Source organism: Amblyomma mixtum, chromosome 1 (assembly GCF_055824585.1).
Source record: "Amblyomma mixtum isolate Tamu chromosome 1, ASM5582458v1, whole genome shotgun sequence".
In the NCBI taxonomy this organism is placed as follows: domain Eukaryota; kingdom Metazoa; phylum Arthropoda; class Arachnida; order Ixodida; family Ixodidae; genus Amblyomma; species Amblyomma mixtum.
The window spans coordinates 109461897-109484927 of NC_143012.1; the positions used below are offsets into that span (position 1 = coordinate 109461897).

At 53.5% G+C, this 23031-nt stretch overlaps 2 protein-coding genes across 2 annotated transcripts in view; both read right to left on the minus strand.

Annotated features, from left to right (window-relative positions):
- LOC149367502 (WD repeat and HMG-box DNA-binding protein 1-like) overlaps positions 1-23031 on the minus strand; it is a 248311-nt gene that overhangs the window by 203215 nt on the left and 22065 nt on the right. The gene's annotated exons all lie outside the window — the stretch shown is intronic.
- On the minus strand, positions 54-23010 carry LOC149367504 (uncharacterized; the record flags this gene model as incomplete). The annotated part of the gene is made up of 2 exons (XM_089573432.1): positions 54-63; positions 21689-23010. Coding segments are annotated over 2 exons (1332 nt in total), but the record flags the coding sequence as incomplete, so codon positions are not given.

A 23031-nucleotide genomic window follows, 5' to 3' on the forward strand; every position in this document is an offset into this window, starting at 1 on the left:
CGTACGCAGAACAAACGGAGGCCCTTGCAGAACTTGAGTATTTTATGCGGCGGCTACGAACGCCTGCATGCGGAGAGCACACAGGCGTCATACGGTCTTTAGAACCATATTGCCGCGAGTCTTTGTAGCGTTTGTTTGTTGTGTTTATTTGTTCATGCTTCAAGGCTGCCGGCACGCCGCTTTATCGCTTCGTTTGTGATGCAAGACGCGCCTAGAATTATCTCGATGGATCGCATCCGGACGGAGCCGACTCTAGTTTGTGCCAGAATGTTCTAGTAACTTCTAAAGCTTTATCTCGAAGATTCGCTATCGGCTTTAAAAAGAGCACGGCCGACAGCGGCGGGTATTCTGTTCGACGACCGCCGAGCACGCTTGTTGCTGCCCGAGCTCGTCCAGACCCAGCGAAGTATTTTCGCCGCTGGCTTGCTGAGAAGTTTTGACAAGTGCAGGCGGGCCTCGGATCCACTGCGACCCCGAGGTTCCGCAACCAGCCTTCCAGCCCAGGCGCCGTGCCTTTGCCGGTGCTCGGGCAACTACGAGACCTTCAAGCAGCAGCCCAGTCGGCCACCCGTGACGTCATGGGAGGCCCGGGACCTGCTGCCCCCCCGGTGTTCCGTGCGCCGCCCCCAAAAGCGCACTGTTTCCAGTTCGAAGTTACTTCCGATGCGACGGCTGACGACATCGTCGACGGCATCGAGTCGGTTGTCGGCCCGAAAGGGCTAGAGAGCCTCCAACACCATGGAGGCATGAAGTTCTGTGTCGCCATGGCCTCGGCTGCGGCGGCAGAGAAGATGCTAGTGGAAGGCGCCTTCAACGTGAATGGCACTTCCGTCCCAGTAGCCTGCGTGGGTCCTGCCGTGGTCCACGTGACGGCTTTTCGTGTGCCGCTGTTCGTGGGAGACGCGGCGCTGGCGGCGGCACTGAGCTCCTACGGCAAGGTGCTTGACATCACCCACCCCGTCCTCAAGGGCCGTCGTCACGTCGGCAACGGGACGCGCGTGGTCCGGATCGAGATGAAGCAGGCGGTGCCGAACTTCTTGACCGTCCAGGGCCACCGCGTCATGTTTGACTACCGAGGCGTCCGGAAGGTGTGTTCCCGCTGCGGGCCGGACGGCCACATCGGCGCGGCGTGTCGAACGCCGCGGTGCGCTCGCTGCGAGGTGTTCGGCCACGACACGGCCGGATGCGGAGCGGCCTGCAGGCGCTGCGGTGGAAGCCACGCCACAGCGGACTGCCTGCGGCCACAGTCCTATGCGGCGGCCGCCGCCTCGAGGAAGGAACCAGTAAGGACAACGTGGCCGCAGAAACGCGGAGCCCACCAACCGTCCGGACGCCTGTTGCCGACGCAGGCCCAAAGACCAGCCGCCCGAGCGAGCCCGAGCCTGCCCCCGCGACGGAGGTGCCCGTGGAGGAGCAGCGCGAGGGGACGCCTTCAAACGAGGTGGAGCCGTTCGCTGCAGTTTTCGCCGAGCCCTTGCCGCCGCTTCCCGGCACAGACACCTACGACACCGTGAGCAGCGGCGACGAGTCGAGCGTGGCGTCGGGCGACCTGGTGGACGTACCAGACAAAGTCACGCCGCTTCGCCTGACAGGCGACTTGACGTGCGGGCAGGTGTCAGGGCCGACGACTCCTCGAGGTGCGGACGACGCGCGCTTCCCGTCACCAGCCAGCCACACCCTCCCATCGGCGACCCTGGCGTCGGCATCAGCTTCAGCTGCGAGCGTCGCCAAGACCACGCAGCAACCGGTGAGCAAGGCCACAAGCGCTGACGACCCCGAAAATATGGACTTCTCAAGACCCGACTACAAGCGTGCCCACCCCCAATCATCGGAATCCGAGGAGACTGTTAACGAACGTTCTAGCAAAAAAGTGCCGCGCGCGCCAAGCGCCGCCCATGGCAGCGCTCTTTAGGTTGTATGCTATGCCGTCGGTGCTCTTGGCAGTCATGGCGGTTGTGCATCTCCTCTCCCTGAATGTTCGGGGATTTCAATCCGTAGACAGACAGAGAGAGGTGATGCACTTTGCCAGGGCTAGGGGCGTCGACATCCTGTTTTTACAGGAATGCAACTTCCGTACTTCACCTGATGTGCTGAATTTCACCACCCGGTTTTCTGTTTTTGCTTATTTTTCGTTGACTGATTTTCATATGTGCGGTGTTGGTGTCGTTTTTGTAAACCCCTGCCTGCGCGCGGGTGCTCATTGCACTTTCGGGCTGGACGGCCGCACTCTTGCGGTCGACTTCACACTAAACCAGCGGCGGGTACGTGCGTTGGTTGTATATGCGCCAGCACGGCAGACTAGTAGTTCTGATTTTTTTGAGCGCCTCGACTCATTTCTCCTTGATCCCTACCCCACTTTCATCGTCGGTGACTTCAATTGTGTACTTAACATCGACCGTGACGTCCGCGGACCGGGTCATGGTCGCCGTTATTGCGGTGCCCCCGCGCTCCGCGATCTCGTGACTCAGTTCCGCTTGACTGACGCGTGGGTGCAGCTTCACGGGGATGCCTTTGGAGCGACGTTTGAGAGAGCACAGTCAGCGAGTCGGATAGACAAATTCTATTTTCCACCAGAGCTCGCTTCTTTTGTCGTTAGCTGCGAAGTTCTCGCGTTCCCTGCAGGCACGCCGGTGATTTCCGATCACCACCCCTTGTCAGTCAGGCTCGACTTTGGTGAGGACACCCCACGTACTGTTACGTGGCGCATGGACACGAGCCTACTGGCGGACCCGGAAAGCGTGGCGTCGCTGCGTACGGCGTTGGCAGCATCGTGCAAGAGCTTCGTTGCGACTGATTCATGGGACACACTCAAGGCTCGTTGGCAGGCAACTCTGGTGGCGGCCGGTCAAGACCGCAGACGCCGGGTAACTCATGCACTGAATGACACCCTCAAGCGCATCCGTATAGTGCAAAGGGGAGCTCCCTTAACCTTTGCCATGAGCGATTACCTGAGTCTACTTAAAGCACGTTACCACGTGTTGCTCTGCCAGTCATCACGGGCAGCTAGTCGTGCACACCAGCTCGGGCGTCCTATATCAGACCCGGCTGTGCTACGACACGTACGCGCAGGCACGGCAGAGGAATTAGCTCCCGCTACTGTGCCTTTCGTGACACTCCCAGACGGCACCCAAAGCAAAACCGCGTCCGATATCTGCACGATCTTTGCAAGTCACTTCTCGAACCTGTTCTCTACGGACAGTTGGCTAAATCTTCAAGATGGTTATGACGGGCTTCTACAAAGTTTTTTTGGAAACTTGCCACGAGTAGCTGAAGAGCTGCATGAAAACCTTTGCGCACAAGCCACAAGCCAAGAGCTGCACGCCATCCTGCAGAGTATGAATGCAGCCTCTGCCCCCGGTCCAGACGGCATTCCAACAAGTTTGTATTCAAACTTTTTTTACGAGATCCAAGGAGCGCTCCTGAAGATGGTCAACGGCTTCCTCGCGGATGGGTTACGTCCAAACTCTTTCCGCGAATGTCGCATCATACTCATTCCGAAAGCGGGCGGCGACCCCTCCGACCCGCAAGCATGGCGGCCCATAAGCCTCTTAAACGCAGATTACAAAATAGTCACATCTTTACTGAACACAAGAATGCGGACGATCCTTCCTCACCTAATCCACCGGGCTCAAACCAGCAGCGTCCCTGACCGCTCTGTGTTTGATGCATTGGCACTCAGTAGAGACCTGTTCACATTTGCCAGCAGGACGGGCTTCAGCGGGTGCTTTGTTTCACTAGACCAGGCGAAAGCATTCGATCGGGTGGAACACTCGTATCTGTTCGGAGTCCTTGAAGCCTTCGGATTCCCTTCGCAAATTGTCAGCAGGCTGCGCTTACTTTACGCAGACCTGAATGCTCGCCTCTCCGTAAACGGCCACCAGAGCGCTCCCTTCTCAGTCACCAGGGGCATAAGGCAAGGATGCTCTCTCTCCCCAACATTCTTCGTGTTATGCCTGGATCCACTCATCCGGCGCATTAACGACAGCCCATCCATACGCGGCTTCCCTCTGCCTGGCCAGGGCCAAATCAAGGTATCGGCCTACGCCGATGACGTGTCGCTTTTCCTCAAGGACGAGGATAGCTACGCTGCTTTTTCGCGGCTGTTTCTCGAGTACAGCGAGATATCTGGGGCCCTATTTAACAGGTGAAAAAGCAAGGCACTAAGGTTTGGCACCTTCACACCGAACCTTGCGGGCGAGGTGGAGTGGGTGCAGGGGGTGAAAGTCCTGGGAGTAGTATTCCTCGCCAGCGGAGAAGTAGCCCGCGAAACCTGGACTAACCTCCGCACGAACGCTGAGAAACGCCTCTCGGTGGCGTCAACTTTCCGCCTTTCAATGGCAGAGCGCTGCTATATAGTCAAGTCCACAATCCTAGCCGCATGTTTTTTTGTCGCCCGCATCGCAAACCCACCGCGCACGTTTGCGCGCAGGCTAACCTCGGCCTGTGGCTCTTTCGTTTGGGCGGGCAAAACCGAACTTGTGTCACGAATGTTCATGTGCCTTCCATCGTACATGGGTGGGTTTGGTATACCTTGTATCCGCACCATGTGCAATGTGCTCGCCTTGCGAGGAGTACGAGATCTTGTACGCAACCCAGACTATCCCGGGAGAACACTCCTCACATACTTTCTGGGTACAGCGCGTAACGTGTTTTTTTCACAACACGTGGTTGGCCCTACAGCCGAGCAGCCCCCGGCATTTTTCGTTAATGTGCGTCGCACACTGACGTCGTTGACTGCCAGCGTGCCCGATCTGGATGTTGATGAAACCCCGCCCTCCAGGATGTGTGAAGCACTAACGGTCGCTGCGCTGACCCGCGAACAACTCCAGAAAACGAGACGGGCACGCTGGCGCCAACTGACCTCAGCTACGCTTCCTGCAGATGTCAGGGACTTCGGCTGGCTGCGAGGCTGGCGGGTCCTGCCCACAAGAGACCGCCTTGCGGCGTGGGGCGTGGCGCCCTCCGACCGATGCCCGCAGTGCGGTCTGCTTGAAACTTTGCAGCACGCAATGTTTGAGTGTGTAGTTGCGCGCACCTTTTGGACATTAGTGTCACGCATGTTTTTAACCCGCCTCGAAGCGCGCACTAGTTCACGCGAACTGTTCACAAATATGCTCTTGTGTGTCGGCATGTTCCTTTTGTGGCGGCAGCGTGGAGTGGCATCCTTAAATGGGCGTCCGCAAAGAACAATGTTCCCAATGTTGCAGCGCCTGCGCACGCGCCTCTTTGAACAAGCATGCATGGACGCTCTGTCAATGAGCGAGGCTGAGTTCTTGCGCAAATGGTCGACATACTTTATCGTCCTGCGCGGCGGTCGAGTATCGGCATTTTTACTGCATTACTGACGTGCTCAGTGCTGCGTCACTGAGCATGTGCTTGACTGATCAGAGCATTAAGTTCATATGTTTTGTTTTGTATTTTCTATGTTAAAACAGAAAAAATAAACTTCTCTTTCTACGCCCGAGCTCGTCCAGACCCAGCGAAGATTTTTTCAGCGCTCGCTTGCTGAGAAGTTTTGAGAAGTGCAGGCGGGCCTCGGATCCACTGCGACCCCGAGGTTCCGCAACCAGCCTCCCAGCCCAGGCGCCGTGCCTTTGCCGGTGCTCGGGCAACTTCGAGACCTTCAAGCAGCAGCCCAGTCGGCCACCCGTGACGTCATGGGTGGCCCGGGACCTGCTGCCCCTCCGGCGTATCGTGCGCCGCCCCCAAAGGCGCACTGTTTCCAGTTTTCAGTTACTTCCGACGCGACTGCTGACGACATCGTCGACGGCATCGAGTCGGTTGTCGGCCCGAAAGGGCTAGAGAGCCTCCAGCACCATGGAGGCATGAAGTTCTGCGTCGCCATGGCCTCGGCTGCGGCGGCAGAGAAGATGCTAGTGGAAGGCGCCTTCAACGTGAATGGCACTTCCGTCCCAGTAGCCTGCGTGGGTCCTGCCGTGGTCCACGTGACGGCTTTTCGTGTGCCGCTGTTCGTGGGAGACGCGGCGCTGGCGGCGGCACTGAGCTCCTACGGCAAGGTGCTTGACATCACCCACCCCGTCCTCAAGGGCCGTCGTCACGTCGGCAACGGGACGCGCGTGGTCCGGATCGAGATGAAGCAGGCGGTGCCGAACTTCTTGACCGTCCAGGGCCACCGCGTCATGTTTGACTACCGAGGCGTCCGGATGGTCTGTTCCCGCTGCGGGCCGGACGGCGACATCGGCGCGGCGTGTCGAACGCCGCGGTGCGCTCGCTGCGAGGTGTTCGGCCACGACACGGCCGGATGCGGAGCGGCCTGCAGGCGCTGCGGTGGAAGCCACGCCACAGCGGACTGCCTGCGGCCACAGTCCTATGCGGCGGCCGCCGCCTCGAGGAAGGAACCAGTAAGGACAACGTGGCCGCAGAAACGCGGAGCCCACCAACCGTCCGGACGCCTGTTGCCGACGCAGGCCCAAAGACCAGCCGCCCGAGCGAGCCCGAGCCTGCCCCCGCGACGGAGGTGCCCGTGGAGGAGCAGCGCGAGGGGACGCCTTCAAACGAGGTGGAGCCGTTCGCTGCAGTTTTCGCCGAGCCCTTGCCGCCGCTTCCCGGCACAGACACCTACGACACCGTGAGCAGCGGCGACGAGTCGAGCGTGGCGTCGGGCGACCTGGTGGACGTACCAGACAAAGTCACGCCGCTTCGCCTGACAGGCGACTTGACGTGCGGGCAGGTGTCAGGGCCGACGACTCCTCGAGGTGCGGACGACGCGCGCTTCCCGTCACCAGCCAGCCACACCCTCCCATCGGCGACCCTGGCGTCGGCATCAGCTTCAGCTGCGAGCGTCGCCAAGACCACGCAGCAACCGGTGAGCAAGGCCACAAGCGCTGACGACCCCGAAAATATGGACTTCTCAAGACCCGACTACAAGCGTGCCCACCCCCAATCATCGGAATCCGAGGAGACTGTTAACGAACGTTCTAGCAAAAAAGTGCCGCGCGCGCCAAGCGCCGCCCATGGCAGCGCTCTTTAGGTTGTATGCTATGCCGTCGGTGCTCTTGGCAGTCATGGCGGTTGTGCATCTCCTCTCCCTGAATGTTCGGGGATTTCAATCCGTAGACAGACAGAGAGAGGTGATGCACTTTGCCAGGGCTAGGGGCGTCGACATCCTGTTTTTACAGGAATGCAACTTCCGTACTTCACCTGATGTGCTGTATTTCACCACCCGGTTTTCTGTTTTTGCTTATTTTTCGTTGACTGATTTTCATATGTGCGGTGTTGGTGTCGTTTTTGTAAACCCCTGCCTGCGCGCGGGTGCTCATTGCACTTTCGTGCTGGACGGCCGCACTCTTGCGGTCGACTTCACACTAAACCAGCGGCGGGTACGTGCGTTGGTTGTATATGCGCCAGCACGGCAGACTAGTAGTTCTGATTTTTTTGAGCGCCTCGACTCATTCCTCCTTGATCCCTACCCCACTTTCATCGTCGGTGACTTCAATTGTGTACTTAACATCGACCGTGACGTCCGCGGACAGGGTCACGGTCGCCGTTATTGTGGTGCCCCCGCGCAACGCGATCTCGTGACTCAGTTCCGCTTGTCTGACGCGTGGGTGCAGCTTCATGGGGATGCCTTTGGAGCGACGTGGGAGAGAGCACAGTCAGCGAGTCGGATAGACAAATTCTATTTTCCACCAGAGCTCGCTTCTTTTGTCGTTAGCTGCGAAGTTCTCGCGTTCCCTGCAGGCACGCCGGTGATTTCCGATCACCACCCCTTGTCAGTCAGGCTCGACTTTGGTGAGGACACCCCACGTACTGTTACGTGGCGCATGGACACGAGCCTACTGGCGGACCCGGAAAGCGTGGCGTCGCTGCGTACGGCGTTGGCCGCATCGTGCAAAAGCTTCGTTGCGACTGATTCATGGGACACACTCAAGGCTCGTTGGCAGGCAACTCTGGTGGCAGCCGGTCAAGACCGCAGACGCCGGGTAACTCATGCACTGAATGACACCCTCAAGCGCATCCGTATAGTGCAAAGGGGAGCACCCTTAACTTTTGCCATGAGCGATTACCTGAGCCTACTCAAAGCACGTTACCACGTGTTGCTCTGCCAGTCATCACGGACAGCTAGTCGCGCACACCAGCTCGGGCGGCCTATATCAGACCCGGCTGTGCTACGACACGTACGCGCAGGCACGGCAGAGGAATTCGCTCCCGCTACTGTGCTTTTCGTGACACTCCCAGACGGCACCCAAAGCAAAACCGCGTCCGATATCTGCACAATCTTTGCAAGTCACTTCTCGAACCTGTTCTCTACGGACAGTTGGCTAAATCTTCAAGATGGTTATGACAGGCTTCTACAAAGCTTTTTTGGAAACTTGCCACGAGTAGCTGAAGAGTTGCATGAAAACCTTTGCGCACCAGCCACAAGCCAAGAGCTGCACGCCATCCTGCAGAGTATGAATGGAGCCTCTGCCCCCGGTCTAGACGGCATTCCAACAAGTTTTTATTCAAAGTTTTTTTACGAGATCCAAGGAGCGCTCCTGAAGATGGTCAACGGCTTCCTCGCGGATGGGTTACGTCCAAACTCTTTCCGCGAATGTCGCATCATACTAATTCCGAAAGCGGGCGGTGACCCCTCCGACCCGCAAGCATGGCGGCCCATAAGCCTCCTAAACGCAGACTACAAAATCGTCGCATCTTTACTAAACAAAAGGATGCGGACGATTCTGCCTCACCTAATTCACCGGGCTCAAACCAGCAGCGTGCCTGACCGCTCTGTGTTTGATGCACTGACACTCACAAGAGACCTGTTCACATTTGCCAGCAGGACGGGCTTCATCGGGTGCTTTGTTTCGCTTGATCAGGCGAAAGCATTCGATCGGGTGGAACACTCGTATCTGTTCGGAGTCCTCGAAGCCTTCGGATTCCCACCGCAAATTGTCAGCAGGCTGCGCTTACTTTACGCAGACCTGAATGCTCGTCTCTCTGTAAACGGCCACCAGAGCGCTCCCTTCTCAGTCACCCGGGGCATAAGGCAAGGATGCCCTCTCTCCCCAACATTCTTCGTGTTATGCCTGGATCCACTCATGCGGCGCATTAACAACAGCCCTTCCATACGCGGCTTCCCTCTGCCTGGCCAGGGTCAAATCAAGGTTTCAGCCTACGCCGACGACGTGTCGCTTTTCCTCAAGGACGAGGATAGCTACGCAGCCTTTTCGCGGCTGTTTCTCGAGTACAGCGAGATATCGGGGGCCCTATTGAACAGGGGAAAAAGCAAGGCGCTAAGGTTTCGCACCTTGACACCGAACCTTGCGGGCGAGGTGGAGTGGGTGCAGGGAGTGAAAGTCCTGGGAGTAGTATTCCTCGCCAGCGGAGAAGTAGCCCGCGAAACCTGGACTAACCTCCGCACGAATGCTGAGAAACGCCTCTCGGTGGCGTCAACTTTCCGCCTTTCAATGGCAGAGCGCTGCTATATAGTTAAGTCTACAATCCTAGCCGCATGTTTTTTTGTCGCCCGCGTCGCAAACCCACCGCGCACGTTTGCTCGCAGGCTAACCTCGGCCTGTGGCTCTTTCGTTTGGGCGGGCAAAGCCGAACTTGTGTCACAAATGTTCATGCGTCTTCCATCGTACATGGGTGGGTTTAGTATACCTTGCATCCGCACCATATGTAATGTGCTCGCCTTGCGAGTAGTACGCGATCTTGTGCGCAACCCAGACTATCCCGGGAGAACACTCATCGCATACTTTCTGGGTAGAGCGCGTAATGTGTTTTTTACACAACACGTGGTTGGCCCTACAGCCGAGCAGCCGCCGGCATTCTTCGTTAATGTGCGTCGCACACTGGCGTCGTTGTCTGCCAGCGTGCCCGCTCTGGATGTTGATGAAACCCCGCCCTCCAGGGTGTGTGAGGCACTAACGGTAGCAGAGCTCACCCGCGAACAACTCCAGAAAACGAGACGGGCGCGCTGGCGCCAACTGACCTCACCTGCACTTCCTGCAGATATCAGGGACTTCGGCTGGTTGCGAGGCTGGCGGGTCCTGCCCACTAGAGACTGCCTTGCGGCTTGGGGCGTGGCGCCCTCCGCCCGATGCCCGCAATGCGGTCTCTTAGAAACATTGCGGCACACTATGTTTGAGTGTGTAGTTGCGCGCACCTTTTGGATACTAGTGTCACGCATGTTTTTAACCCGCCTCGAAGCGCGCACTAGTTCACGCGAACTGTTCACAAATATGCTCTTGTGTGTCGGCATGTTCGTTTTGTGGCGGCAGCGTGGAGCGGCTTCCTTAAATGGGCGTCCGCAAAGAGCAATGTTTCCAATGTTGCAGCGCCTCCGCACGCGGCTCTTTGAGCAAGCATGCGTGGACGCACTGTCAATGAGTGAGGATGAGTTCTTGCGCAAATGGTCGACATATTTCATCGTCCTGCGCGGCGGTCGAGTGTCGGCTTTCTTACTGCCTTACTGACGTGCTCTGTGCTGCGTCACTGCGCATGTGCTTGACTGATCAGAGCATTGAGTTCAGCAGTTTTTCATTGTATTTTTGTTCACATTAGAAAAAAAAAATAAACTTATCTTTCTACGCAACAACTTTGCAGCACGCAATGTTTGAGTGTGTAGTGGCGCGCATATTTTGGATATTAGTCTCACGCATATTTTTAACCCGCCTGGAAGCACGCACTAGTTCACCCGAAGTGTTTAAAAATATGCTCTTGTGTGTCGGCATGTGTGTTTCCAATGTTGCAGCGCCTCCGCACGCGCCTGTTTGAACAAGCATGCGTGGACGCTCTGTCAATGAGCGAGGCTGAGTTTTTGCGCAAATGGTCGACATACTTTTCGTCCTGCGCGGCGGTCGAGTGTCGGCTTTCTTACTGCCATACTGACGTGCTCAGTGCTGCGTCACTGCGCATGTGCTTGACTGATCAGAGCATTCAGTTCAGCTGTTTGGTTTGTATTTTTTATGTTAACACAGAACAAAATAAACTTCTCTTTCCACGCCGCCGCCGAGTGATTCAGTTCTTTGCGGGCCCAAGTCAGCCCGAATAAAGAGTTCCGTTTCGAAGACATCCTCGTTGTTTTCCTGTTCGCCGGACTGCAGTCGCCACTACGTGACATCTGGTGGAGGTGCGGACCTGCTAACCAGCTATGCCCCTCACAATGGAATCTGGTGCACAGCCAACGCCCGTGGTGCTTCGCCAGCCCCGTGAGCCTCCGTCTTTCCGTGGAGAACCACACGAGGATGTAGAAGACTGGCTGGACATGTACGACCGTGTGGCAGCGCTGAACGCCTGGAACGACAGCACCAAGCTACGAAACGTTTATTTTGCGTTGGATGGCACTGCGAGAACGTGGTATGAAAACCACGAATCTTCCCTCATGACCTGGGCGACCTTCAAGAAGCAGTTAGTGGGTACGTTCACTAGCGTCGTACGAAAGCAAAGAGCGGAGCTACTGCTGCAGTCACGAATTCAGCTTCCAAACGAGACCGTGACTGTGTATGTGGAAGAAATGAAACGCCTTTTCAGGCGCTCCAACCCTGACATGAGTGAGGAAAAGAAGCTCAACTTTCTGATGCGTGGCGTAAAAGAGGAACTGTTCACCGCTTTGATCCGAGATCCTCCAGATACCGTCGCCGAGTTTTTAGTTGACGCTTCCACCATTGAAAAGGCCCTTGACGCCAGGACCCGTCGCCACAACTGACCACTCCAAGTGCTGACGGCAAGCAGCCCAGAAGATAGCCTTGCAAGCGGGGATAAGTTGCAAGATTTGAGACGCGAATTTGTTCGCGAAGAACTTCGTCGTCTGCTGCCATCCCCAAAGCAGCAGACGCAGCAGACTCAGGTGGCGTCGCTCCCGGACATAATCGGTGAAGAAGTGCAGCATGCACTTGGCTCCCCGTCACAGACGACACCAACGGAAGTTGAAGCCATGAACTACGCAGTCCTGCGCCCAGACGACAACCACCAAGCGCTCTTCAACAGTCACCAGCTCTACAAGAACGACGATCCATTGCTCCCGCCCGCCCACCTTACGTGCGAAGCAACGGAACTAGGAAATGCGACCAGTGGAGGACTTCCGACAACCGCCCACTCTGTTTCCATTGTGGCCATGCCGGGCACACACTTCGCCACTGCCCGTACAGACGCATCGGCCTGCGAGGTTTCGCCATCGACGCCCCTCGACCGCTCCCCGCCCAGCGACCACGAGAAATCGACGACTACCTTCGCAGAGGGGAGTACATGTCTTCAAGCCGTCTTTCCCGCTCCCCGTCGCCTTTCCGCTCCCCGTCGCCGTCCACCGCACGATTTGCATCACCAAGCCGCAGCTACGCCGCGGCTGTCCGAGGAAGGTCCCCTAGCCCCCGTAGGGGAAACTAAACAAAGCAACCTGTGGAGGTCAGGTTGCTTACCGAGGAAACGACGAAGATACCACGCCGTATGAACACGCCGAACCTAATACACCGACGACGCATACAGCAACCTCGACCACGACGCAAACCGCCTTCAAAACTACGCCACCATCAAGAAAAGCTCCGACCACACGCCCCACCCACGATTCACATACCCGACGAAGCCGTAACCCGACGCCGAGGACGACGTGTAACTCCAGAGCCAGGACATCCGACTTAGAAGTGGTTATCGACGGCCGGAAAGTCACCGCTCTAGTCGACACAGGAGCCGATTATTCGGTGATGAGCGGACCATTCGCTGCGCAAATGAGGAAAGTAACGACCGCTTGGGACGGCCCAGAAATTCGCACCGCAGGGGGCCACCTCATTACGCCATCAGGACGATGCACAGCGCGAGTGACTCTCAAGGGACATACCTATCCCGCAACCTTCGTAGTGCTACGGCAATGTTCCCGCGAAATGATCTTGGGCATGGATTTCCTTAACAGAATGGAAAGCTGGGCTAGTTGTTAATGAGCATCAAGCGATCATCGACCTGCTATCCAAGATGATCACACTTTCCATGGACGAGGCCATCCCGTCGACGAGAACTCCGGAACATCACGTTGCGCTTAGTGTCCTGGAGGAACAAGTGAGTGTCCCACCCCGCTCAAGCGTCATCGTCACTGTAGGCGCCACGGAAGCGAGTGACACTGAAGCCATTATCGAGGGGAACATGCAGTTGCTTCTCGACCGAGGAATCGGCATCGCAAGAGGCATCGCACATTTCCGCAAAGCCAAGCCGAAGTACTGCTGACTAACTTTAGCGAAGAATACCGGCACATTAAAAAAGGAACGAGGATTGCTTTCCTCGACAAAATATCCGACGTACGAGACTTCTTCGCCCTCTCCAACCCATCCGCAGATTCGCCTGACCAAGAAAACTCGCCCACTTTCGACATAAATCCAGCCCTGCCCCGGAACAGACAAGACCAGATCCGCAATCTCCTTCGAAGCTACAGCGAGTGCTTCTCGTCATCGCCGAAAATCCGACAAACGCGGATTGCCAAGCATCGCATTATAACCGACCAGCACGCCCGACCTCTCCGCCAGAGCCCCTACCGAGTGTCGCCGCGAGAACGACAAGCCACCAGAGACAAAGTGCAAGAAATGCTGCGCGACGACGTTATCCAGCCTTCAAAGAGCACCTGGGCGGCACCTATTGTTCTAGTGAGGAAGAAAGACGGTGCACTTCGATTCTGCGTTGATTACCGGCGCTTGAACAACATCACAAAGAAGGACGTCTACCCCCGGGCGCCTAAGAGCTGCGCTCTGAAAAATCAAAAAAATTCAGGGGGCACTTTGACTGTCTAAAGTGGGTAGAGGCGGAAGCGTTTTCCGCACCACCTTCGCTGTTTCTGTGGCACTGGTGGCGTCACATATATTTGAGTACTAATTACTAAGTGATGGCAAATCACTAATTAATTGTTAATTACTGATTAATGCCTGAATGTTAATTATCTGCTAATTAATGACGCTTAAGCTTCGCCTTTAGGAGTGGAACGCGACAGCGCGTTGTAGCGCTGCCAGGGAGTCCACGGAACGCCACCACCCGTTCGGCGCGATGCCTTGCCCTTTGAACGCAACGCTTTTTGAGGAAAGGAAATGGCGCAGTAATTCTCTGTCATCTCGGTGGACACCTGAACCACACCGTAGAGGAAGGGAGGTTGGAGTGAAAGAAGATAGATAAAGAGGAGCCGTAATGAAGAAAATGAAAATTGTATTTGAGGAAAGGATCGAAATTACGCAGTAACTGTCTCACATATCTCGGTGGACACTCGGGGGGGGCGGGGTACTTTTTTGACCTAAAGTGTGGTCACTGATGTGTGGTTAAGATGTTAAGCTTCGCCCCTAAGAGTGGAACGCGACAGCGTCTTGCAACGCTGCCAAGTTCTACGCCTCGCTCGTCGGTAAATTGGTTTTTGAGGAAAGGAAATGTATCTGTCTCTCATTTGTCGGTGGACACCTAAATCTCGCCGGAAGGGAATGGAGGAGGATGAGAGTGAGTGAAGACACCGTATTCACTAGACGCGCCTTTGTTCATTCCAAACCATCGAGCTGGCATGGCGGAGTGGATAGCGTGCTCGTCTCTCACGCCGAAGACCGGGCTTCGATTCCTGAGCTCGACCAATTTCTTAATCGCTTTTATTTATTTATATGGCCTGACTAGTAAAGCTAATTAGGCTAATTTGGTAATTAAGCAATTAACTAAGCTCAGTCCCACTTACTTGGAGCATCACTATACGATCCCTTCAATTGGTTGTATGGTTACTAGCCAAAGTGCAATTGGCCCCGTTTGAAATTCGCGCACTGTGACGTCACGACCGTTTCCACCAATTGAAAAGCGTGACATTTTCTGTCGACAACTGCTGCTTACAACGATGAGACATTAAAGGCTTCCGCCTTAATAATGCAAACGATATGTGTTTCTTAACCCTCCATATATGGCCATCCCACTGAATCAGATACGATGAAGACGTAAGCAAGGAGGCATGTTTGCGTATACAGACCGGCTCGGATGAAATGTTCCCTCGACAGAAAATCTGAAGTACTCTATGGGGGATATAAATATTCATATCTTGCTCTTGCTTAGAGCTAGGTTTCGTGAAAAACAACAGTATTATCGCGTAGTGGTGATTGCAGTCGGGCGAGCAAGACAACTACGAGAATGACTTCCAAACTAACCTCTTTAAACGAACTTCTTTATTTGGGCCGACTTGGCCCGCAAAGAACTGAATCACTCGGCGGCGGCGTAGCAACAAGCGTGCTCAGCGGTCGTCGAGCAGAATGGCCGCCGCGGTCGGCAAGGCAAAATTTAAAGTTGATCGCTAACTTTCGACATACGGCGTGAAAAGCATACTACAACACTTTGGAACAATGTAGACTCGGCTCAGCCTCGATGCTATCAATCGAGATAAATATGGTCGCGTCTTGCATCGCAAACAAAGCGATAAAGCGACGTGCCTGCAGCTTTGAAGAATGAACAAACTAACAATAGAAATATTCGCGTCAGTACGCAAAAAACAGGCCACACTTATGTAATTTGCCATTGAATGCAATATACTGTTTCAGTTTAACTATGGCATCGCCACAGTTTAAAGATGGCATCGTCATGTCATCTATTCGCGCCGCTCTAAACGAGTCTTGCTTCCACCTGATCGAGGGAAGTGTGAAAGGTCAAATTGCTACGCTTAGGGCGCAGGCTCTCCAGAGGTGACGATCGGAAGGTTATGTGAAAGAATCGTTACCAAAATGAAATCTAACCCAAAGCGGGAAGCAGGCAGGCTCCAAATTATTGCGGTTATTCCATACATCCACTCGGTATCTCCTCCTTTGAAGAGAGTGGGGCGGAAACTTGAAGTTGACGTTGTGTTTTCTGCTGGAAGGAAATTACGCAATATTAGCCCAGCTGTCCAACGGAGGCGTGATTAGGTAGGAAGGCCTAGGTTGAGTGCACCGCTGACCATGCTGAAGGGAGGGTCGACTGCGTCAAAGGCGTTGCATATAGAATTCCTGCGGCCCATGTCATGCTGGGCTCACCTGTGGGAACACTTCAATTCTTCGGACAAAGCCGGCGGCTCGCATTTACCTCTCCATTGCAGACAACTTGCACCCCACTGCTTCATCAGATGTCTGTTGCTTGGTTTGGTTTTATGGGGGTTTAACGTCCCAAAGCGACTAAGGCTATGAGAGACGCCGTAGTGGAGGGCTCCGGAAATTTCGACCACCTGGGGTTCTTTAACGTGCACTAGATGTCTGTTGCTTTCAAACATAAGGATCAGACACTGAGAGAGCGCATCACACTGTTAAGGCGGGTTCCACGTGCGTCGCAAAACCATCGTTGTCACTGGTTGGCCGCGAATTTGGTCTTCTGGATAAGACGTAGTCTGAGGAGCAAGATTTTTTTGTATACGTGTTTTGTTTCACGGGACAGTCCATATATGTCGTCTTTGTCAAGAAATCTTCAGTGGAAAGGCAGCGCTCGTATAGCTGTTCTTGTCTCACACTTCGTCTTTTTCGCGCTGTTCAAAATGGTCCATAACGTAAGAGTAGCGCAAAACCAGGACGGCGGACACAAGGGGAGAGAACACACACCAACAACACAGGCGCTAACTTCCGACTGACGAAGAAAACCAAACCCAACCAAGTGAACGGAACCTGAGCAAAAGTAACGCATGCGCTGACCTAAGATAAAAAATCGAAAAAAAAAAGGTGCGAAAAATGCGATAAAAAATGTGAGATCACGGATGTTTTGAACCCAAGAAGGCCAGCTCTCGTTTAGACAAGGAAATGGACGGAGTACTAACGCAGTTATCTTGTAAGGCAGCAATCTGTGCAGCTTCCACAATTTCGCGAGTTAGCTTATCTCTACTCTTAGCAACGACTGAGCATTTGTCCAAAAAAGGCACGCACTTGCAATCTTTGCAGTGCAAAGTTAGATTGCTGCCGGTATAAGTCTTCATGTTATTGTGCTCTCGAAGCCTATCGTTCAGGCACCTACCGGATTGCCCAATATACTGCTTGCCACAGGAGAGCGGAATGTTGTACACAATGCCCTCAGTACATTTAACAAATCTTTTCCTGTGGCGGATGGTACACTGCTGCTTTTGGGAGCTATGTGCGGAGGGCACGGACCTTTTGCATAACACACTGAGCTTTTGTGGAGCTGAAAACACCACGCGAACGTTTGCCTTTTCCCTATTTTCTTGAGATTGTGCGCGAGACAATGGACGTAAGGAATGACAGCCACCTTGCCTCTCGTTTCTTCTGTAGTGTTAGGTTCTTTCCGGAGCTTCTTTTTCAGGAGGTTTTCGGCGACTGAACCCACGAAATCTTAGGGTACCCTGCTTCGAGGAACCTCGCGAGTTGTTCATGAAAGGTGGATGCGGATTGATGGGGGCATGACTTTTCAAAGGCGTTTTCCATGCAGAGGTTAATAATGCCTCGTTTCACGAGTTTAGAATGAGCTGATGTGTAAGGTAGAAGCGGTTTGTTGGCGCGAGGTGAATAGCACCAGCAAACGTGGTTGTCCATCAATTTAAGCCGAATATCGAGAAACCTTATCTCTGAGTCAGTAGGCATTTCGCTAGTCAATAGTAGCGGGTGAACGATCCGGTAGGTGCCTGAACGATAGGCTTCGAGAGCACAATTTAACATGAAGACTTATACCGGCAGCAATCTAGCTTTGCACTGCAAAGATTGCAAGTGTGTGCCTTTTTTGGACAAATGCTCAGTCGTTGCTAAAGTAGAGATAAGCTAACTCGCGAAATTGTGGAAGCAGCACAGATTGCTGCCTTACAAGATAACTGCGTTAGTACTCCGTCCATTTCCTTGTCTAAACGAGAGCTGGCCTTTTTGGGTTCAAAACATCCGTGATCTAACATTTTTTATCGCATTTCTCGCACCTTTTTTTCGATTTTTTATCTTAGGTCAGCGCATGCGCTACTTTTGCTCGGGTTCCGTTCACTTGGTTGGGTTTGGTTTTTCTTCGTCAGTCGGAAGTTAGCGCCTGTGTTGTTGGTGTGTTCTCTCCCCTTGTGTCCGTCGTCCTGGTTTTGCGCTACTCTTACGTTATGGATCAATACCGACTTGCCCAAATTTCCACCCTGGTGGTTCAAAATGGGTAACAGCCAACTTGCCCTGCTTTCTGTTATAAATGGTATACACTGTGCGACAGTCGGAGAAAATCACAATTAATCTGGCATGCAGTGGCATAGCTCACGAGCAACAATTTCCTCGTGCGTTCTTGATGATGAAATGTGAAGGTTTTGATCTATCTCTTTCAATTATACAGCTACGCTTCACGCATTGAGCCCGAGTCCTTTTCGGCACAGTGAAAATTTTGTGGCCATAAGGCAAACTTGTACCATATGGTATGGGCTTGTCAGAAAATGACAGCATTGACATCATAAATCAGCCAACGCGGGAGGGCTGGGAGGCGGCCCTGTCCAGCTCGGACCTCGAGGAACAACGAGCCCTCGTCGCCAGAGCACGGGCTTTTACCAACGGCGTCCCGGACTAGGGACCCGACCAGCCTTCCCTTCAACTAAGGCATTGTGGCTTTAATAAACGTTTTCATCATGATATGGCAATAGAGCGAAATGCTTTATAGAGTAGAAGCTGATTGTTATCGGGTGCCGTTTAAAAATTCGCATACTCATCTTATATAAGCGTTAGCACACAAAGACACTTCGCGAACTCAAAGAACACAACGCACTCACTCGGTCCAATTTTATTAAGTTCGAGGCAACCAGCCTTCGTAGCAAGTTCTTTGCGTATTCGCCTCGCAATCTGAAAGAGCTCGGTTATATTCTCCGCGTATCCACGAATTTTTTGAAGGAAACGCTTCACAACGCCCGTTTCGCGGTGGCCCCAATTTACTCCTTCAAATGACCTTCAGTTTCGAAAGCAAAGGAAAGGCGCATAACTGGCCCCCTCGGACAGTGGAGACCTCAGTCGTGCCTTAAGCTACGTGGCGGTAGTCATCCAGATGTGTGTTGCATTAATTCGCATTGACAACGTTGTCGCAGAAACGCGACACTGAAGCCACAGCGCTCATTGTGTTCATAGGCGTTGGCGCTGTGACCTTCCCGCCTGTCAGTCACAAAGGAACCTAATCCGTGTGCGGGTCCTGCTGAACCGGGGAGCATTGATCCATCAAGGCAGTATCCTGGCAAAAGATTATTTCTCTGCCTGAAGGCGAAACTGGGAGTCCGCTCACCGCTGCCTTTTAGAACTTGTTGGCCGTCCGGCAGGTCGGGGCTTTCGGCGCCTGCTGCGGCTCTCCCATGGTCTGCCTCTCTTCCCGGCTCTAGGCTCTCTGCTGGCCGTTGTCTTCCGTGACCATCGCGTGTCTCCGCAGTTTTTCAACTTCACTCGAGGTTCTCCTCTCCCAACTGTCTTCGCCGTCGCTGCTCCTACCGCCGGCCCAAGGCGTACGCCGAATGTCCAGGAAGCCATTGCGACGGGAAACCCGATGGCCTTGTTGGGGATATGGCGTCCCTCGCAGGGCAGCCAACGCCTCCTCTGCTGGCGCCAGCCGCCGACTTCCTTCTTATGCAGCCTGCAGCGTCCACTGCTGGCAGAGCCGGCCGCACACAAACGCGCTTGTCTGCCCGCGCCCGAAGGGGGGCGAGCGCACAACCGCACCCCAAACCGCGGGGAATAGTGGTGAGCGTCGGGCACCACACGTGCCCTCTCGTCTTCTTCCCCCCTAGCTGTCTCTGTACTGTGTAGCGCTCGCCACATTCCACACCAGCGGTTTCGCAGGCATATCGAGGTCTGTAAATTTTGAAGACAGGCACAGTGTCTTAGCCGCCGCGGTGGCTCAGTGGCTACGGTGCTCGGCTGCTGTCCCGAAAGACGCGGGTTCGATCCCGGCCGTGGCGGTTCAATTTATTTGGAGGAGAAATTCGAGGCCCGTGTACTGTGCGATGTCAGTGCACGTTAAAGAACCCCAGGTGGTCGAAATTTCCGGAGCCCTCCACTACGGCGTCTCTCATAGCCTTAGTCGCTTTGGGACGTTAAACCCCATAAACCAAACCAAGCCTTAGGCACTAGTCGGCGGAATGAGTTCTTGTAAACCTGGTTGTGAGGAGTGCATAGGCATCATGTATGCAGTCCTTCACAGCGTTGACGTTTCTGATTCCGATGATTTTAAAGAAAGGAAATGCGCATAACTGGCTCCCCAGGTCAGTAGACGCCTGAATTGCGCTTTCAGGTACGTGGGGTTGAGAGAGAGAGAGAAATGTTGCCTGCTTGTGTTAGCGCTGACAACCTTATGGCAGACATGCGGCACTGCATGCTATTGGGACTGGGTGTCCGAGCCAGGAAACGGTCGAGGCGACGGTGAGTCAAATGAACTTTATGTACAGTATGTACAAGGGCTTTTACATGATACAAGGGCCAAGAGCACCACGGGCTAGCACAAAGAAGAAGAGCGGCCCCGGCGGCGAGCGTAGCTCCGGCGTGATGGCTCTTCTGCTGCCCGTCTGCTGCTCGGGTTGTCCACGTCTGTTTGTGTTTCTGTGAGCTGTATCTGCTGTTCGTGTTGTGTGAGTGTAGGCCCGTCGCAGCCTCACGAAGCGATGGAAGAAACAGAAACATAACAGACGCCTAAAGAACCGCATCCTCGAACTCACACAACAGGCAGCGGAATATGCTACTCAGCTAGCCGACACTAACTGGGTGGACCGGTGCAACGCGGCTGCTCGCCAGATGTCTGGCCGCAACACGTGGCGCCTGTTCCGCGCTCTCATCGATCCAACACAAACACGCACGGAAACCCAACGCCAATTACATAGGTCCTTGCACAACTGTACAGGAACGACAAAACAGCTAGCGCACACGCTCAGGGATCGATACCTGTGCACCACTAAGGACCCCCGGCAGGCGGCGTACTCGTATGCAGGCGAAGAGAACACGGAGCTGGACAAGCCGTTCCAGCTCCACGACCTCCGGGCGGCCTTGAGCAAAATGAAGCGAGGCACTGCACCCGGGCGCGACAAGGTTACGGTCAAGCTCTTGGCCAACCTTCCCGACGCAGCCTACGCCGCGCTCCTCAAATACATCAATAGCATTTGGGACGGAGAGACTCCTCTCCCTCTCGATTGGAAATCGGCTCTCGTGACCTTTATTCCGAAGGCCGTAACTACAGCGCAAACGACAGGACAGAGATGAAGAAGGGACACCACACAGCGCTGACTCACAACTAAAGTTTATTGGATGCCAGAAGATATAAATACCTCCCTGGCGGCCAGAAAGAATGCAGTCGACACTTACATGCGTGACTGACATAATAGTGTACCAGTCATATGCCGCCAAGCAAATCCCATGCGCGAGAATACAATATAAGCAGTGACAGAATACAATATAATCAGTGAGCAAGCACTTGTCAATATTCGCAATCAAGGTATCTTCTTTCTTTTTCTGACAACGCGACAGATGAAGCACTGATGCATTCTTCCGAGAGCCTACCTATTAAGTGAGCTTCAATGATCTCCCTTGCTAACGAGTCACGGTTCTTTTCTAACACTGCACTTTCCTGATAGTTTGGCGCACAGACGTAGGTGTCATCGTCATCTTCATTGCCTTTGCAGTGCCTGCAATGTTTCGCCACGTGGCCAGAGATAGCGACACGGGAGACATTATACTCATGCTCTCTGAGTCTTTCGTTTAAACATCGGTCGGTTTGGCCGATGTATCGCTTACCACAAGACAGTGGCAGCGAATATATCACCCCTTCCTGGCAAGGCACGAACTGTTTTGCGTGCTTTATCGGGCACTTGCGCGATTCTTTAATCTCTGAATTGACATTCTTAATCAGGCTGGACAGTCGTTTGGGCGCCGAAAAGACGACATCAACGCCTGCAAGTTTTCCGATTCTTTTCAGATTGTGCGACACTTTGTGAAGATATGGCACCACAACAATCTTCCTTTTCTTCGTCTCTTTCGTACATTTACTATTTCCTTTTGATTTTAACTTTTCCAGTAGTTTTCCTGCCACAGAAACTAATAATTCAGAGGGGTAGCCTGCCTTTGCCAGGCGGTCTACTTGGTTGCTGAAGCTATGCTTCAACCTGTGTTCACAGGATTTGTTGACTGTGTTGCTAAAAACGGTATGTACAATTGCTCTCTTCACCAGCTTGGAGTGAGCTGATGAAAACGGCAAGATGGGCTTAACAGCACGGGGCTCATAAGCCCAACAAACATGAGATGGACTGAAATGAAGCGAAAGATCTAAAAACCTAATAAAATCATTCAATGGTACTTCGTGTGTTAAAACCAATGGTGTGAGGCATTCTGAGAACACCGAGAGGACGTCAGGGAATTGCTGCTTGAAACCGAGGTTGTCACAATCTAAAAACACAAGGTAGTCATCAACAAATCTAAAAATGCTACAAACTCTGGAACCTTCAAATCGCTCTTTCATGCTTCTGTCTCGTGCTGCTAGGAACACGTCACTAAGGAAAGGCGCTAGACATGAACCAATACAGATCCCCTCTTTCTGAATAAAAACTTCGCCATTCCATTCCGCAAAAGTTGAGCCAAGATACAGTGACAACAATTCAAGGAACCCAGTAGTGGAAATTCCGCTCTCATTCTGAAATGCAACAGCACCATATTCATCAATCAGATCGTTAACAGAAGACAAAATTTCTGCTTGAGGAATGGTGTAATAAAGATCCTTTACATCGACGGAAAATCCACAAAGCTTCTTACTGTAGTTACTTTCTAGGAACGCGATAACATCTTTCGAACTTTTTACTCTAAAAGGGTCGTCAATTGATAAAAGATTCAGTTTTTTCTGCAGGAACTTAGCTACATGCTGCTGCCATGTTCCAATTTCCGAGACAATTACACGAAACGGCCACTCTAGTTTATGTGTTTTCGCAGTGAAAAACATTTGCAACCACTTTCCTGAGCTGCTGTCGATCTTACTTGATAGCCTAGTTAATTCCAGCCTATTAGCAAGTTTCTTCGCCTTGCTCTTAACTTTTGAGGCGGACACATCACTGCGTTTTTCAAACATCGCAAGAACAGCTTCCGATGCTTTCGACAAATATACGTTCCTGTCCAAGACAACAAAACCTCCGTCCTTATCAGAAAGTGCTAGTTAGGTTAGTTG